At 33.2% G+C, this 20,143-nt stretch overlaps 1 protein-coding gene across 1 annotated transcript; it reads left to right on the top strand.

The window, feature by feature from the left end:
* Nucleotides 1-1,279: 1,279 nt before the first annotated feature.
* LOC121227909 (non-lysosomal glucosylceramidase-like) lies at nucleotides 1,280-8,729 on the top strand. The gene is made up of 7 exons (XM_041110853.1): nucleotides 1,280-1,463; nucleotides 2,292-2,348; nucleotides 2,461-2,531; nucleotides 2,812-2,911; nucleotides 3,014-3,084; nucleotides 3,201-3,301; nucleotides 8,452-8,729. The coding sequence occupies exons 1-7, from the start codon at nucleotides 1,416-1,418 to the stop codon at nucleotides 8,457-8,459; spliced, it is 456 nt and encodes a 151-aa protein (XP_040966787.1). The 5' UTR covers nucleotides 1,280-1,415; the 3' UTR covers nucleotides 8,460-8,729.
* Nucleotides 8,730-20,143: the final 11,414 nt, after the last annotated feature.

The following is a 20,143-nucleotide window of genomic DNA, read 5'->3' as shown; positions in this document are numbered from 1 at the left end:
AAATTCTCAATGGAGAATTGTAAACCAGTGAGCACACCAATGGCTACTGGCATAAAGCTATCGAGCCAGGAGGAACATGAATCTGTCTGTGAAACAGATTACAGAAGCCTTGTTGGGTGTTTATTGTATTTGACAGCAACAAGACCTGACATTCTGTTTGCTGTGGGCATGCTATCAAGGTTCATGCACTGCTGTAACCAGCAACATTACAAGGCTGGGAAAAGGGTGCTAAGATACATCAAAGGTACCTTAAACCATGGAATACAGTTTAGAAAGGCTGAAGAGTTGAAACTGATTGGCTACACTGATAGCGATTGGGCTGGTTCAAAGGATGACATGAAGAGCACTTCTGGCTATGCTTTTACACTTGGCTCAGCTATGATTTGTTGGAGCTCAAGAAAACAAACAATGGTGGCTCAATCGACAGCAGAAGCAGAGTATGTAGCAGCTGCCAATGCTGTTAATCAAGCTATGTGGCTGAGAAAAATTTTGAGCGACTTGAATCTACAGCAGAATGAAGCAACTGTGATACATTGTGACAACAAGTCAGCAGTTGCTATTGCTAAAAATCCTGTCTTCCATGGCAGGACAAAACATTTCAACATCAAACTCCATGTGATAAGAGAAATGGAACAAGCTCGAGAGATCGAGCTAATCCATTGCAGTTCTGAAAATCAGATTGCTGATATCTTCACAAAGCCTCTTGGTGTATCAAGATTTCTAAGCCTGAAGAGGGAGCTAGGAGTCTGCTGCATAGAAGCTGAGGAGGAGTGTTGAAGTCAGCTCCCATGTAGCAGCAAAGGTGGCCATGCAAGGAACGTGCTTCAACAGCAAAATTGGTGCAGCAAGTTGAAGCTATCCATTTAGTTTCCTTAATTGAATGTTTTGTATTTAGTTAGGATCAAACTTAGTTGGTAGCTGCATTTTGATGTAATTAGGTGCTGAATGACAAGTTTAGGTAGAAGTTTTTGTTTTTCAATCAAGTTTACCAAGTTACTAGGCAATTTAGTGGTGTTAGGTATGTTATTAGGTGATTACTTGTTTGTTTTACTTGTTGACTAATATATGTAATGGCTTAATGCCTTGTTGATGTGTTAATGAAAGAAATCAGCTCATTTTTCATTCAATCCTCTTCTCTCTTTTCTGTTATTTCACTAGCTAGTTTCATTTTCTGTTTTTCTGCTTCTGAGTTTGTTTCTTCACCAAGGCTCGAGGCTTGCTATTCAAGCAAGATACAAAACAGCCTGTTGCTGCCTCTTGCACCAACAATGACAGTCGATGTCTTTACTGCATTTCTATACTTTATGAGGCCCTTTCTAATATTTAAATCTCTGACTGCTTTTGCATGTTTGACTGAACGTTGACCCCGGGAAACCTGCATCACTAACTTGGAAGTGAAACCTCAATGGTGAGGGATGTGTTCCTTCAATGTCACTCTAAATTTCCAAGAGAAACTTCAAATGGTATGTTTAGGAAATTTCCAAGAGAAACTTCAAATGGTATGTTTAGACAACAAAAGTTTCTGTAATCTTTAGCTATCATTAATCTCTAGATATATATTACATGGTTCGTTCTCACTTTTTAAGAGAAACTTCAAAGGGTATGTTTAGACAACAAAAGTTTATTGTCATCTTTACAAATCATTAATCTCTCGATGTATATATTACATAGTTTAACTTTCATTCTGAAAAGTAAATGCATTTAATGCTCATTGAGACATCACATATGCCAAAAGGCTAAACAAAAATAGGTTAACCTGAGCTGAAGGTTGGTTCAAGGATTGTGGACAGGGCACCTCTTGTGGTTAGTCCACGCTGATAAGTACGTAAATTCCTGTACCCGGAATAGGAATTTTTTTATATGAGTTCTGCTTGTTTAAGTAGAATCATGCTAGCAATATAATATGTGAATAAAATTGTACAACATCTTCTTCACATATTTTTTTGTACATGAATTTTAGCTCTTGAAATTTGCCGCACGATATCAGATATAGTGCTCAAGAATTTAGTTTTCTCATAGGCCTAACTGCTAATTATTCCATCAATTTCCAAAAAATCATGCACCATTATATTACAAATCAAATTTGTATAAAACTATTCTTGCAGCATGAAGTATGTTTGATGGTGATATAAGAAGTGCATAGGGAACATAGATTTGACACTCATTTTATGGTTGCAAATATTGCTGTATAAGCTGTTTACAATATAATGTGCATTTGATACAAGTATATGGAAAATGCATACCTTTTTCTTGATATTTTCATAATCAGATAATTTCTTTTGCTTTGATAGGCTCCAATAGGTATTAGACTGTTTCAGCATATCAGAGAACAATCAAGCAATGGAAGGGTAGTATTTTTAAATGTCTTTTCTAGCTTCATTTGTTTTCATGGTAAAGATGACAGTTCGACCCCATTTCGTCCATTTTTCTGACATTGCATCTTAATGTTTACTTTTGCAGCGGGGTTTTATAGATCCATTTGTTAACCGCTACATCACATCTTCTCATGGTGTTCCTTTAGGTGGTGTCGGGTAGCTCTTCGTTCTTACTTCTATGCTTATAATTAAAGAATGAATGTTTTTATTAGTTTATTATGGTTAATATGTTTATTTGGAATGTTAAGACAACCCAAATTATTCCTGTATTGTTACTAATAAATAAGAAATTTTGATTATTTATGTTATTTAACTTCGACATATTTCTACATAGTGTGTGGTAGAGTTTGGAAAATATAGCAAAATTAGTGAGAAGTTCACTGATTTTTTCCAGATTTACCCACTTTCTCTTTCTGTGCTTGCTTTGTCTCCTCAGTGCAGGAAGCATTGGAAGAAGTTACAAAGGTGAATTTCAGCTCTGGCAACTATTCCCTAGAATATGTGAAGATAAACCAGTTTTATCAAATCAGTTTTCCGTAAGTTGGATATCATAGACACCATAGAGAAAGGATATCAAATCAACTTTTTAGTTCTAGGAATATTTATCCGTCTTAATCAAATGTAAATGTTTCTCGCAGGTGTTTGTTTCACGCACCAGTGGTGAAAAGTATTTCAGTGTACTGTTCCCTGCCAGTCCTCACCTGGTCAAGTAAGCTTATGATTATAAATAAACATCGTTAGTGGTCTGGCTTTGAATTTGATTCAGCATAACTAAGAGTTAAAACAAGAAAAGGTTTATGTTACTAATATCATGTGCATTAACAGAGAAAATGCAGTCTCAGGAATTGGTTCCTGGGACTGGAATCTGAAGAGTAACAAGTCTACATATCATGCTTTATACCCAAGGGCATGGACAGTATATGAAGGTACATACATTATCAAGTGGTGAGCTTTTTCTTCTTCTTCTTTTTTTTTGTTTTTACGACCATATCATCTTATAGGGTTGTCTCAAAATGCAGGTGAACCCGATCTAGCACTTAAAGTTGTTTGTCGCCAAATTTCACCTTTTATTCTTGATAATTACAAAGAAAGCAGCTTTCTTGTTTCAGTTTTTACATTCACTGTAGAACAAACTTAGAGAAAAGATTGTTATCATTCTGCTAATTAGTTTACAGCTATAAAGAGAGGAATTAACACAAACAAGGAAACAATCCCTAAAAAACAGTAACTTCTTAAGAATCAGTGACTGAGATTAGTTTCATTTACAAGGCAACTCCTAGTATTAAGGTAAGTTTTTTGTCCTTAATCTTAAGAATGCCAACACTCCCCCTCAAGCTGGAGTGTAGATGTTTATCAAACCCAGCTTGCCAATAAGTTCCTCAAACATGTTTCTGTTCAAACTTTTAGTTAACACGTCTGCAACTTGTTGTTTAGTAGGTAGGTAGGTGATGCACACTTCTCCTGAGTGTATTTTTTCTTTTATAAATTGGCAATCTATTTCCACATGTTTGGTGCGATCGTGATGCACAGGATTATGTGCTATGCTGACAACTGCCTGGTTGTCACAATACATATTCATAGGCCTGGTGTAAGGCACTTTTAGTTCCCCCATAAGTCTTTGTATCCAAACTCCTTCGCATATACCATGAGATAGTGCTTAATACTCTACCTCTGCACTGCTGCGTGCTACAACAGACTATTTTTTGCTTCTCCACGTCACGAGGTTACCCCAAACATAACTACAATAGCCACTTGTAGAGCGTCTATCGTTAACAAAACCTGCCTAGTCTGCATCAGTGTAGACTTCCACATTCTAGTTGACAGTTTTCTTGAAATGCAAGCCTTTACCAGGAGTTCCTTTCAGATACCTTAATATTCTATATGCAGCTTCCAAGTGCTTCTCCCTTAGGGCATGCATGTACTGACTGATAACACTCACACTGAAAGCTATGTTTGGATGGGTGTGAGATAGGTAGATGAGTCTTCCTACTAGTCGTTGATATCTCCCCCTGTCGATTTCTTCTCCATCCTTATCAGTTCTCAATTTAAGGTTAAATTTCATAGGATTTTCGGCTGGTTTGTATCCTATCAAACCAACTTCTAACAGTAGATCAAGAACATATTTCCTGTGGGAGATGGAAATACCTATTTGGGACCTTGCTACCTCCATACCAAGAAAGTATTTAAGATTCCCCAAGTCTTTAAACTCAAACTCTGTACCAAGGAATTCTTTCAACCTCACAATTTCGCTTGAGTCATCTCCTGTTAATATTATATCGTCCACATAAACGATGAGGATGCAGCATTTCCCCTTTTTCGAGTGCTTGTAGAACATGGTGTGGTCTACCTGCCATTGAATGTAATTTCTGCTGGTCATAGCTTTTGCAAATCGGTTGAACCTCGCCCGTGGAGATTGTTTTAGCCCATACAAGGACTTCTTCAACTTACACACTTGGCCCTTGCTTTCTTCAAACCCGGGTGGGAAATCCATGTACACTTCCTCATTTAATTCCCCGTTGAGAAAAGCATTCTTTACATCCAATTGAGTCAAGTGCCAATCAAGGTTGGCAGCAAGAGATAGAAGGACTCGAATGGTGTTTAGCTTGGCAACCGGTACAAACGTCTCGTCGTAGTCAAGACTATAAGTTTGGGTGAAGCCTTTAACCATAAGTCGAGCTTTGTATCGGTCAATACGGCCATCGGGTTTAAATTTCATAGTGAAGATCCATTTGCATCCTACTGTTTTTTTTTCTCAGGTAGATCCGAGACTTCCCATGTTTCATTGTTTTTGAGGGCCTTCATTTTTTCCATCACAGCTTGTCTCCACTCAACTGATTCAAGAGCCTCTTTTATATTTTTTGGAGTTTTTATAGAATCAACATTAGTCACAAAAGCTTTGTAAGACTTAGATAAATTTCCATAGGACACAAACCAAGAAATAGGGTGTTGAGTGTAGCTCATTCTGCCCTTTCGAACTGCAATTGGAAGATAGATGGATGGTGATGGAGGTGAGACTTCTATTTTAAAACAGTCATCGGTTGGGGATGCAATTGGCACTGCTGTATCAGTTTCAGGAGAACGATTCCATCGAGAGTAAACCTATATTTCGGGAACTTGTTTTTGCTGTTTTCCTTGATCAGGGGGCTGTTGCACTTCAATGGTGGTATTGTTATTGGGAGGTATCGTGCTAACTTCTTGCTGCACAAGGGAAACAGTATCTATATCTGGGATTACCATAGCACCTTGGTTGTTAGGCTTGTTTGTGATAGTAGTGGTAGGATCATGAGGTTTAATGAGGAGAGTAGTAAGGGTCTCATCTTCATTGAAAGTCCCCCCCTGAAGATGAGATGTTGCAAAGTATGGTTCATTTTTAAAGAAGGTAACATCCCGAGAGACAAACATTTGGCGCAAGGTTGGTGAGTAACACTTATAGCCTTTTTGTGTGGGGGAATATCCAATGAAGATGTAGGTGTTGGCTCGAGGATCAAGTTTGGATTGATTTGGTTGATGGTTATGGAAAAAAGCTTTGCAACCGAATATTTTGGCTGGAAGATTAGGAACACGAGATAGAGGAAAGGCCTTTAGAAGGGTATTTAGAGGTGTTTGGAAATTGAGGACCTTTGATGGCATTCAGTTTATAAGATAACAGGCAGTGAGGACAGCCTCTCCCGACAAGTATTTTGGAACATTCATGGTGAACATTATGGCTCGAGCCACAGTAAGGAGATGTCGACTTTTTCTCTCGGAGATCCCATTTTGTTGAGGAGTGTTAGGACAAGAGCTTTAGTATATGATGCCTTGGTCAGAAAAGTATGAGCTTAGACAGAATTAAAGTATTCTCTCCCATTGTCAGTGTGGAGAGCATGTATGGTAGATTTGAACTGGGTTTGAACCATTGAGTGAAAATTTTGGAATACTTTGGGTGTTTCAGATTTTTCTTTGAGGAGATAGACCTAAAAGACCCTAGTGTGATCATCAATGAATGTTATAAACCACCTAGCCCTCGTAATATTTTTCACTCGACTAACTCCCCATAGGTCATTGTGGACTAATGAAAATGATTTGGATTGGATATATGGTTTTAATGGGTATGGCACACGAGTATATTTGGATAATTGGCAAATTTCACACTTCAAGAAATTAATATTTTTATTTTGAAATAACAGTGGAATATGTTTCTTCAAATACAAAAAGTTTGGATGCCCTAACCTATGGTACCATAACATAATCATGTCCTCTTTTGAAGTGGATAAAGTCAATCCTCCTTGTGTGCTATCTTTATTCCAAACATATAGTCAATCATCAACTTTAACAGTGTCAATCATCCTCCCCAATTTCTGTTCATGTATCACACAACTAATTGCAAAAAATTCAGCAAGAAGTTTTTCATCCTTAGTAAGTTTACTGATTGAAAGTAAATTGCAGGGCAAGTTTGGGACATATAGGACTTTATCGAGAGAAAAATTCTCTGTTATTTTTACTTCTTCTACTCCAGCCATAGGTGAGTAAGAACCATCAGTTATGCGGATTCGGGACTTGTTGTGACAAGGGGTGTAGGTGTGAAACAAAGTGGAGTTACCTGTCATGTGATGAGAGGCACCCAAATTGAGTATCCAAGAGGATTGATTATTAGATTCAAAGGCAATACTGAGGGCAGTACCTTGGGTGGCTAGAGATCCATGAGCAATGGAAGTACCAAGTATCTTATGGAGAGTCTCAAGTTGGGTTTTGGTTAGGAAAACATTGAGAACATCATCTACAGCAGTGGAGGATAACAGGGCAGTCTTATTATCCTTTTGTTTTTTTCAGGATAGCCATAGAGTTTGAAGCACTTTTCCCTTGTATGACCAACACGGTTGCAGTGGTTACACCATAGTCTGGTTGATCTAGAATTATTTCTAGCACGTGATTTTTGTGGCTGTGGACCTCTGGAGATGAGGGCAGAGGTCTCAGTAGGCCGGTTGCCAAGAGGTGTCACAGGTTTAGGTTCCTTTGAGTCTCCCATCATGACAAGACAGCACTTTTCTTCTCTTCTAACTTCTGCAAATACTTCACCGATGGTTGGGAGAGGTGATCTGCCTAGAATTTGGCCACGGACCTCATCTAACTCACAGTTCAGTCTTGCTAGAAACTCATAAAGACATTCATTGTTGAGGTGAGTCATAAACTTGGTGTGTTCCAAGCCTTCACCCCAATTTGCCTTATAGTACATATCCAGTTCCTACCACAAAATTTTCAGATTATTGTAGTAGTGAGTTACTTCGAGTGTCCCTTGTTGGATATCTTTTAACTTAAGCTTGATCTCAAATACTTGGGAGGCGTTTCCAAGATCTAAGTAGTTTTCTTTGACTACATCCTACATGTCTTTTGCAGTTTTGAAAAGGAGATAGGTGCGGCTTTTATGGCCTTCCATCGAATTAATTAGCCAAGCCACTACAATCGAGTTGTTGAGTTCCCAAGTGGCATAAGTCGGGTCAGCTGTGGTTGGCCGTGAAATTTTTCCATTGATGTACCCTAATTTGCCACAACCACGAATCACCATAAGGACCGATTGTGACCATTACAAGAAGTTCTTCCCATCGAGCCGATGATTGGTGATTATAAGGGAGGAATTCAGTTCACCTTGAGTGATTCCCTGATTGACATTCTGAGTTATTTGTGAAGTCTCAGTTACAGACAGAGTTTCATTGACGTCACCCATAGGAGGAGGACTAAACCGGAGGGATTTTTAAGAAGGGAGATTAGAGACGAATGAACAGGATCTAATGAATCCTAAAGCTCTTGATACCATGAACAAACTTAGAGAAAAGATTGTTATCATTCTGCTAATTAGTTTACAACTATAAAGAGAGGAATTAACATAAACAAGGAAACAATCCCTAAAAAATAGTAACTTCTTAAGAATCAGTGACTGAGATTAGTTTCTATTTACAAGGCAACTCCTAGTAATAGGGTAAGTTTTCTGTCCTTAATCTTAGGAATTCCAACAACTGTGAGAATGAGTCGTTGTAGAAATTTGGTTTGGCATGATTAACTACTTGCTTTGGAATTGATCAGTTGAGTTTTGAAATTTCAGCTATATAATACTGGAAAGGCGACTACAGATGTCACGTTGCTTTTCACTTGGGCTGTGAGTAACCATTTTTCTACTATTTTCTATCACTCAGCTTAATTAACTATAGGACTCATGCACCATGTCTAATCAAAATTCTGTGGGAGGAGTTTCTGAATTTTCTGGTCGTCATTCTAATTCAAAAATAGTGTTAGAATGTACTACTTCCTTAAGTTTGAGCTGTGTGGGTGTGTTGCTTGTTCTTTGTGTATGGTTTAACTAAGCTATCAAGTAATCTGATTTTGGTAGGATGAAGGATGGTGTGCATTGCATCCTTTTGCATCACAAGTAATGTCATCAGTGATAAAAAAATTCAACTTGGTTTGATTATTTGAATAGCTTTGCGTTGCTTACTTTAAGTTTGTTAAGTAACATCATGTATTTACTGGAACAAGAATATAGATACACAACCTCCTCTCACTTTTACAATTGCAGCACAGGAGAGTGAAGGTGTTCAGATTTTAGAGTGCCCCTGCTTTTTTATATCTGGGGACTCACCAGGCATAACTGCAAAACAAATGTGGCAAGAAATGCTTATCATTTACTAAATTTTGATTACGGTAATTGATGAGACTTGAATAATTTCTAATTAGAATGATTTGAATTCAGATCTTGATAGAATAAGAAACACCAAGTTAGACAACAAAGTAATAATTAGGGTTACACTTGTCGATAAGCCTATTGTTTGTTCAAGTCTTAAAACTCGTTTGAAATTTGGGAGGTGTAACACCCCTAACCCGTATCCGTCGCCAGGCTAGGGTTACGAGACATTACCGATCATACAAATTGCTTATACAAATATTTATTAATATAAATGTCTATACCGACTTCATTAATAAATCGGGAACATTTCATACGATAGTATAAACTTTACACACAATTATCCGTATCAAAGTTCGAAACATTTTGAACACCTAAAATAAATAAGACAAGATAAATTGTACTTAAACCACTAAATTACCTAAATTATGTCCACTAAATTACCTAAATTATGTTCGATCATTTTATGCATCCATATTAAATCATTGGTGCGGATTTTATTCCTAAATTTTTATCAACTTTGCATGTATTATATAATTACACAAACTAAACTCAAACATTTAGGAATATACAAAGAAAATCCGTTCCATTCTATAGCTATTCTGCTATCACAAGCTAAATTGCATAATTTCGTAGCTTTAGAAAAAAAATTCAATGAATCAATATAATCATGCATGTTTGCAACCCAATCATAATACAAACATCTATAAATATATATAACAAGACATATAAGGATCCATCTGTATGTCATGATCAAATACTCAGTCACATATATCCATTTATAATATCCAACTAACTTAAATTTTTAACTACCTAATACTAAGGTTGATTTAACCCATATGGCAACCTCATAAATATGCATGCAAACATATTAATTTATCTAAATGACATTCTCATATATATATATAATCCCATACAAAATATGAAAACCAAACCAATAAAATAAGGTACACACAAAACATGTGTCTTACCCGCAGTAGAAACCTTACTTAACATAAAGTATATAACTTTTAAACACATCAGTTGTCCACAAAATATCTATACACTATTTATCATCAATCAAAATTAGTGAACATTCAATCCCATTTGCATAAACCGAATAGGAACATGGCAATATCCATATTTCAGCACATGCTATACCTAACACAAGTTCATACAAACATGTCACATAATTATAAGGTAGAGTGGGCAAAGATCAAGCTTAACATAGATAATTTTTAAGGATAATTGCTTAGCCATTTTCACATAGCTTTATATACAACCTCCAAATTAACATTTCCAAAACATATTTTAGCTTATACATGCCATAATTTCTAATTCAACTTATAAAAGTACCTAAAGTAGTAGATAGTGTGATGAGCTTCGTAGACGATCCCCGAGCTATTTCACTATCCACTACTTTGGATACTTTTATAAGTTGAATTAGAAATTATGGCATGTATAAGCTAAAATATTCACACGATAAGCTATTTCAGCTTAGTAAGTTATAAGCGAATAAATAACTCAATGATATTAACAGAATTAGCAAAACTAATCAGAATATTTTATCATTGTACATTTAAATCCAATCATTTATAGGTACATTCATATGCAGTATTTTTAAGCATATATAATTATTTCCTTTCATAATTCCATTTAACCGAATGTATAAATAGTTAAAACCAACATAGTATCATTTAACCACCAAAGCCGAATATTCCTATTACACTTAGTTCCCCTACACAAAATGAAAAACTCTTATATTTAATAAAATTTTACTACATAAGTTAACCATATAACCGCATATATACATTATCACTCATACATATATACACAAGAACTATTCATAGTATATTTACTACTCATTCACAAGTCAACTATACAAATTTATATAAGCTCAAAGATCCGGTTATATGATCATGTACATAATTTACTTTCATAGCCGAATATTCATAGGCTCATATAAATGCAATTAAAGAATCATTTCCATAATAAATACACCATTCGTTCAAGGCCGAAAATACATATTTGAACCAAGGAAGTTTATCCTTTATATCATAGATAATGCATTTTATCAATAAGTCACATACTTACCTTATCATCGATAACCAATAAACTAAATCATACTTGTCCCTTTTTGCTCATCCAACACATCCGATTATGTTTACCTCAGTCTGATGAACCACTTGGAATTGGGTAGGACACTCGGATAATTCACACATATATCGTACAATGCCAACGTCCCAGACATGGTCTTACATGTAGCCACATATTGATGCCACTGTCCCAGACAGGGTCTTACTCGTAAACACATATCAAAATCACAAATTGATGTCATGGACTTACCTGCACTCATATATTGGAATCCTATGTCATGACATATGTATCCTAGCTATTCCTAAGGTTCATACGGGGCTTTCGGACGTCGTAACTCGGTCGAATCGAACTCGGAAGTGTAATAGCCACATTCAATCACATTCGGCCATAATATATTTAGTTTCTAAAATTTCAAAACAACAAGTAAATATAACATTAAGTTACCAATAAACATGTCTATTTGCTAGTAAATGTACCTCGGATGTCGTAAAACGGGACAGGGCTGCTAGTCGACAACTTTTGTTTTTCCCCGATCCAAATCTGATTTCTTTGGTTCTTGATATAAACATATTCAAATTAAGCTCATTCAAACATATTTTCATTCAATTTAATCCAAAAACACATAAATGGGCAAATTATCATTTTACCCCTGATATTTACAATTTTTACAATTTAGTCCCTATTACACAAAACACAAAATACATCAAATTTCTCCACACCCAAGCTAGGTCGAATATTACCCATGTCCATACAAGCCCTTATAATTCATTAATTTCACATTTTAGTCCCCCAAATTATTATTTTTGCAATTAAGTCCTAATTACTCAAAATCATCAAAAACTCCAATACAAAATATGTTAATCTAAAACATATCTTTCATTTTTCATCATCAAACAACAAAAATCACAAGTTATCAACAATGGAACAACTCAAAATATCCATCAAAATCAAAAATTCAAGTATGGGTTTTGTAGTACTCGAAGCAACAATCTCAAAAACGTAGAAAATTATCAAAAACCGACAAAGAACGAACCTTGATTTTTGCTTGGAAGATGGCCGAATTTAGTCTTGTGTTCTTTCTTTTTCTTTTTGTTTATATTCGGTGCAAGAGAGAATGAAAAACATAGTTTATTTTATGATATTATATCATATATATGCTTTAATAATTAACTTACTTTTATAACCTTAATAATTTAATATTAAAAACCACATATTATAAGTCTTTAACCGTCCCACTAATATCTTTATAGGTTATTTACAACATAAATCCCTCATCCTTAAAAGCCACTAACAATTCGGCCCTTTATAAATTAAACTACCAAATTTTCAATTTACGCGATTTAAGTCCTTTTATTTAATCGGGCACCTAAATGACAAAATTAATTCACGAAAATTTTACAGATATAAATTCACACAAAATAAACACAAAAAATAATTTTAAAATATTTTTCGACTCGGATTCGTGGTCCCGAAATCACCGTTCAGATTAGGGTTTAAATCAGGTTATTACAGGAGGGTTAGGACAAAAGTAATAGTTCTTAAAATTTGAGTTTGGGCAAACAAATTAGACCAATTTAAAATATGGGCTAAACTTGAGTTTGAACATTCAAAATCCAAGCTCGACTCGATAGAGATTTTTCAATTGTAATATCTTATATTATGTTGTTTTTATATATCATGTAATTTATTATACATAAAATTTAAATTTTTAATAGTATTATATACTACTATAATGTAATTATTAAAAAATGTTAAGATGACTATATATAAAATTTTCATAAATAAAAAAATATATAAAATTATTAAATATTAAATTAAAAATTATATAATTTTTTTAAAAATAAAAAAAAGTGGATCTAAAATGAGATTGAGTTAGCTATTTATAGATATGGACAAATTTAGGTAAAATTTTAAACTCATATTTCAAGCCAAACTGGACTTGAGCAAGTATAATGTATGTTAATATCATGATTAAACTCGACTTGACTCATGAACACCTTTAAATAGAGCTACTAAATATGTTTTAGGCTATAAGTCAGAGGCCTAGGGGGGCTGGCATGGGCCCCGACCCCCTAAAATGAAAAATTGTCATTTAAGTCCTCTAAATTTTAAATTAATAAAAGTAAAATTATACTTTAAACCCCTAAAATTATAAAAATTTGATTTAATTCTTTAAAAATTATAAAGATATAATCTATAAAAATTTAAAATTTTATTCGGCCCCTACAAAGTTATTTTAGCTTCGCCCTGCTACAAGTGTGATGGATTGAAGATAAAAATAAAAATAAAAAAGAAGCAAGATTTGAATTAAACAAATAAGTATAAAGAAGTTCAAAAAAAAATAGGAAAAAAAAAGTAGCCTTATATAACCCTAAGATAACTCGTATCCAAAAGCATCAATAATTGGACTTGGAGACTTGAAGAGTTTACATCTCTTTGAAATGGATGAAAGCAAGCAAAACTCCAAAATAATTAAGAATTTAATCACTCAATTCTACCAAATGCTTCACGCAAATCGAAGAAAAACATCACTTTATTGAATGAGGGGCAGCCAACGTGTCAAATTACAGAGTTTAATGTAAATAATATCGCCTAATTAATATCTAACAAACATGTAAAAAAAGCACTCTCTAACCACTAAAAACTTTGTGTTCTAGCTAATAGAATTAAAGCATTAATGTAATTAATGTAAATATTACATATAAAACAAGAATTTAATCTCAATAAATCCTCTCTTATGGCTGACTATGCAAGTGCTTCGCATCAATTATCCTCCTTTCATTTGTTTCAACCAAATCTCTTCAAGACTAAACCCCCAAGCAAGCTTCATATGGCCGGCCACCTATTGGACTTGTGAAGGCCTAACTTTGCATGGGATGTGAGCTGCTTGAACGTCCAAATCTTCATAGGTAGTTCCCTTGAATGGCCTGCAAAATTAACAAATAAAATTAATCCAAAACAAGTGAAAGCAACCAACATGGGTGGAACCTTGTAATGAACTTACCAAACCCTAAAACACACCATTAAAACTAAGTACAACATCTATCATGACCCAATTGAAAAATTAAATAAATAGCTTCTCATTATCCTAAAAACTAATAATTTTAGTTCAAGAAATTTAAAATAGAAAGAAATAAAAATGAGAAAAGAGTTGCACTCTCATTAAAATTTCAAAAATGACAACTTTTTTAATTCTGAATTTGACTTGAAATGTTGTTAGATATTGCCATGTCATCTTTTAGAAGCTAAATGTTTATCCATAAAAATTTTAGGATTTCCTTTAAAATGGCTAACTTTAAAAGAAATAGAAAATGAAGAAAAATGAAAGCTTTCTAAAAATTAAAGTTTCCAAAAATGAAAAATTACTAAAAATATTAAATTTTCAAAAAATAGAAATTTTTTAAGAAGTTTTTTAAAATGGAAGCTTTTTCACAACTTCAAAATGATTTCAACGAACTTCATCCTTACACTTTTTAACATCACAAATGTAATAAGCCAACTTAATAGGTCTAGAAATGAAATCTTTGTTAGTATAAATCTCCGATGAGAAAAATTTTGAACATATAGAAAATGAAGAAATAGGACAAGGCTTTAAGGTTGTATCAAGCCCACTATTTTTAAAGTTATATTTGCCCCACCTATATTCGGTGTACAAAAGAGTTTCAAGCAAATTAACTTCGAGGATATAATGAAGCCGATGACTATTTGTGTTTTGCACTGATGAGAATAGTCCACTAAGTACTGAGTAATGAATAACAAGAAATTCAATTTCTACAAAGAATTTCTACAAAGAATTTCTACGGTAACTCTTTATAGAACAATCTAATAATATTAAAAAATGAGGAAGGATAGAAAAAGCTTTTAGAACTTGTTGGTGTAATTTCCAAATGAAATCTAATTCCTATTTATAGGAATTTTCATATTTCTTCATAGAAACATCTTTTGACAAGTGTCTTTCTTAATAATAATATCTTTAAAAAAACATAATTATTCATTTAATATTATAATTATTCAAATAATATTGTTTGAATAGTTATAATTCTTTTTCAAAAATCAAATGATATAACTTTTGACCAATGACCGAAAGATTTATCTTTTGATTAGTTACACCCATTCATTTATAGTTATTGGAACACTATAAATATTTGAAAATGTTCCAACAATTTCCCCCCATTTTCAAAGTATTTTAAATTTTAATATTCCTCGAAATCAATTTGCATAAATGAAGGTGTCTTACAATTGAACCTTCACTTAGTGAAAATATGTTAAAGTTAAACGAATTTGCATGGTAGACTGAGCTTTGAACCAACTATTCCATTTTATTAACCGAACACATCCCATACTATGATTTCAACATCGGTCAGTGATAGTATCTAGGGGCATTATTATGGTCATGTGTCTGTGTCCTCTTTTCATGAGTGATGTCAGAGTCAAGCCCTTAAGCTCTTAAAAGTGACCACACTTCCACTCACATAGGTAGATCATATCAAGAGTGTTCCCGTAGTTATAGCACTCTAACATATTTATGTTATGGGTCTATTTAGAGTACATTACTCATCCTTCCCTTATAGCACTTTAATCTTAGGACGAACTTATTTATAGTGCTAATAGTCACATACTAATGATGTACTTTGTCTCATTGAACTCAAGAATTGATGTTATACCAAGCGTTAAGTCGAGTTTCCATCATGGGTGACTCTAATTAATGGACTTGAGTCTCATCCCATTTGAGGTTTTTTTTACTGTATCTCTAGCAAGACTTTTTATTAAAGGATCCGCCAAATTTTTACTTGACCTCACATAATTAATAATGATCACTCCATCAGAGATTAATTGTTGGACATAGCTATGTCTTAATCCAATGTGTCTAAACTTTCCATTATATACTTAGCTATATGCCTTCGCTAGAGTAGCCTCACTATCACAATGGATAAAAATAGGTGAAATTAGCTTAGGCCATAAAGGTACATCATAAAGTAAATTTCTTAACAATTCTGCTTCTTTAGATGTAGCGGCTAATGCAATAAATTCTGCTACCATGGTGGAATCAATAATACATGTTTGTTTCTTGGAAACCCAAGAAATGGCTCCTCTACCAAGAATAAAGATCCATCTGTTAGTAAATGCATAATCTTCCAAACTTGTAATCCAACTAGCATCCAAATACCTTTCTAAAATTGGAGGATATTCATTACAAAACAATCCATAGTTAATAGTTTTCTTTAAGTACCTAAGTACTCTATTCAAAGCTTGCCAATGCAAACTACTTGGATTACTTGTATACCTACTCAATTTTCCATTAACATATGCAATATCTAACCTTTTACAAGTCATTATGTACATAAGACAACCAATTAGACTTGTATATTTTAATTGATCAATTTTCCAACTAGCATTAGATACTAATTTTATTTGAGGATCAATGGGTGTAGATGCTAGTACACAATTGAAAAGATTAAACTTTTTAAGCACATTTTCAATGTAATGTGATTGTGATAAAGCTACAGTGATTTCTTCTTGGGTTATTTTAATCCCAATAATAACATCTGTTACACCCATATCCTTCATAACAAAGTTGTTTGACAATAATTTCTTTATATTTTCTATTTGTTCCAAATTCGTGCAAAAAATGAGCATGTCATCTACATATAAGCAAATTATGAAACTTTTTCCATTTTCAAGTTTGCTATATATGCACTTATCTGATTCATTTATTTTATAGCCATTAGCTAAAGCAACATTGTCAAACTTTTGGTGCCATTATTTTGGTGCTTATGTAAGTCCATATAGAGATTTAACAAGCTTACATACTTATGCTCCTGTCTTGGAACAACAAATCCTTTCGGTTGTTCCATGTACACTTCCTCTTCCAATTCACCATTTAAAATGCAGTTTTAACATCTATTTGGTGAACAACCAAATTATATGTTGAGGTAAGTGATATTAAGAGTCTAATTGTAACAATTCTTGCTACTGAAGCATAGGTATCAAAGAAATCAATATTGTTCTGTACAAAACCTTTGGCTACCAACCTTATTTTAACAATGGTTCCATCGACCTTCATTTTCCTTTTGAAGATCTATTTACAACCTATTGGTTTGGAACCCAGTGGAAGATAAACTAAAACCCAAGTTTGATTTTCCATTATTGAATCCATTTCATCATTTATTACTTCTTTCCAAAAAGTAGAGTCTTAAGATTCCATTGCCTTTTCAAATATAATAGGATCATATTTCGTATTATAACAATAAGGTATCTTATTGCATATACTTTCACATTTTCCTTCTACAAGAAACATAATGAAATCTGGCCCAAAATCTTTGACCTTTTTAATCATTTTACTTTTTCTTAATTCTTGACAAGATTCATCATTATTATCAATTTGTTCTAATGGAATCTCATTCTCATTTAAAGGATGAATAAATTGTTGTGGCTGTAATTGTCTTAAAATAGAATTAAATATATTTTCATAAAAAATTAAATCTCTTAATTAAATAACAGTATTAATTGAAATTAAATCATTTGGTTCAATTACCACAAACCTATTTGTCTTGCTATTATGTGCATATCTTATAAATAAGCATTCAATTTCTCTTTCACCTAACTTTTAACGTTTAGGTGTTGGAACTTTAACAATAGCTCTACAACCCCAAACCTTCAAATAATTAAGGTTTGATTTTCTTTTCTTCCATTGTTCATAGGAGATTATTTTAGTTTCTTTATTAGGAACTCTATTCAATATATGACAAGCTGCTAGAACAGCTTCTCCCCAAAAACTTTGTCTAGGACCTGAAAATGATAATATTGAATTTACCATTTTAGTCAAGACTCTATTTTTCCTTTCAGCAACATTTTGTTGTCATGTGTAAGGGGCTAAAACTTGATGGATAATCCGGTGAATTCAAAATAACTTGGATTATAGTATTCTCCACCTTTATCCGATCTTAAGCACTTGATAAATGATTCACACTGAAACTCAACTTCAGATTTATAAAATTTATATTTATCAAATTCTTCATCTTTTGAATGTAATAAATATACATAGCAATATCTAGAATAATCATCAATAAAAATAACAAAATATTTCTTTCCACCTAATGTAGGAGTATTATGTATGTCACATAAATCACTATGTATCAAATCAAGCAACTTTGTGTTCCTTTTAACTTTAGGGAAAAGGTTAATTATAATTTTATTCAACATTCAAGTATTGCATATTTCAATATTATTATTAAAAATAGGAATTAAATCTAACTTATGCATGTCATTCAATTTTCTATAATTGTAATGACCTAATCTATAATGCCATAAACAAGAAGATTCAATCATATAAGCAGAAATAGTATTTTTTTTATTCTTGTTAATAGTATTGAGTTTGGACATACTCTCATAGATATATCATTTCCCTACAAAAATTCATCCCTTAGACAAAATAAAATTATTTGCCTCAAAAACATGTTTGAAACCAAACTTATTCAACTGACTTTCAGACACTAAATTCTTTCTAACTTTTGGTACATAAGGTACATCATTCAATATTAAAACCTTTCCAGAAGTGAATTGTAGTTCAACAAACCCTTTGCCTTTAATTGTTGCAGTGGAACAATTTCCTGTGTATAAGACATTGTCATTTTCACATTATATGAATTTTGTGAACATGTTTTTGTATTTGCACACATGTTTGGTTGCTCCGGTATTAATCCACCATGCATTATCATTTTGTGTCATATTAATTTCAGATATCATTTTATCAGCCTTAGAAGATGATTTCTTCTTTAAAAATCAACATTCATTCTTGAAATGTCCCAGGTTACAACAATGATAGCATGAGCCATTTTTGTTTCTTTTTGAACTTAGGTGCTCTATCAGTTTGTTTGAAACTTCTCTTGAATGGTTTAGTAGTCTATACTTTCTCCGTAACATGCACTTTGGCGTTTTTAGAATTTAGGTTCTAATCTTGTTTTTGAAATTTTTCTTCAATACGATGATGATTTACTAACAAGAGATATTTCCTCTTTCTTATGTTTTATACTTCTTTTAAAGTCTTTTCAAGATGGATGAAGTTTGTCTATTATGGAGGATACAACAATCATTTCATCCATTTTCATATCATATTACTTAAATTGATTCAATATTTTTTCAATATCACAAAATTGTTCCATAACAGAATTACCATCAACCATTTGATAACTATTGAAACGACTAACAAGAAATTTCTTACTTGTAGCATCTTCGGTGATGTATTTTGCCTCAAATTTGTCCCATAATTCATTAGCGGTAATCTCGTTTTGGTAGGTGTCGAACATACCATCGGCTAAACTATTCAATATGTGGCCTATGCATATGTAATCAGCATTGTCTCATTTTTCCCTTTCTCGGTTGCAGCAATAGATTCATTTTCATTCTCTTTCAACCTTGGTGTACGCAAAACATAGGCAATCTTCAAAGTTGTTCATAAGAAGTGCATCTTTTTCTTCTATCGTCGAAAATTGTCACCATCAAAACGATCAAGTTTGACAAAGCTGGAAGCCAACTCCCTTATAGTTCCACTTTTATTTGTTATGGTAGTCATCATGAATAATATAACCTTAAAATTGCTAACACAAATCTCTGATGAGAAAAATCTCAAACACATGAACGGAACTTGAATAGAAAATGAAGAAATATGACAAGGATCCAAGGCATGTATCAAGCCATTATCTTTAAGGTTATATTCGCCCCCACCTATATTCAGTATGCAAAAGAGTTTCAAACAAATTAACCTCGAGGATATAATGAACCCAATGACTTTTTACATTTTACACTGACAGGAATATTCCACTAAACTAAGCAATGAATAACAAAAAACTCAATTCCTACAAAAAATTTCTGCAGTAACTCTTTATAAAACAATCTAATAATATTAGAAAATGAAAAAGGATAGAAAGAACTTTTAGAACTTGTTGGTGTGATTTCCAATTAAAAATCTCATTCCTATTTATAAGAATTTTCATATCTCTTCATAGAGACATCTTTCAATATGTGTCTTTCTGATTAATAA

This window comes from Gossypium hirsutum, chromosome A01, assembly GCF_007990345.1.
Source record: "Gossypium hirsutum isolate 1008001.06 chromosome A01, Gossypium_hirsutum_v2.1, whole genome shotgun sequence".
NCBI lineage: Eukaryota > Viridiplantae > Streptophyta > Magnoliopsida > Malvales > Malvaceae > Gossypium > Gossypium hirsutum.
Note: the sequence above shows the minus strand (reverse complement) of the source record. Positions and strands in the feature narration are given on the sequence as shown.

What these genes read in the sequence shown, in the direction of transcription:
- LOC121227909 (XM_041110853.1), top strand. Translation starts at nt 1,416, where the DNA reads ATGTGTTCCTTCAATGTCACTCTAAATTTCCAAGAGAAACTTCAAATG. An exon ending in TCCAAGAGAAACTTCAAATG is followed by an intron (nt 1,464 to 2,291) that starts GTATGTTTAGGA and finishes TTGCTTTGATAG; the next exon opens with GCTCCAATAGGTATTAGACT. An exon ending in GCCAGTCCTCACCTGGTCAA is followed by an intron (nt 3,085 to 3,200) that starts GTAAGCTTATGA and finishes GTGCATTAACAG; the next exon opens with AGAAAATGCAGTCTCAGGAA.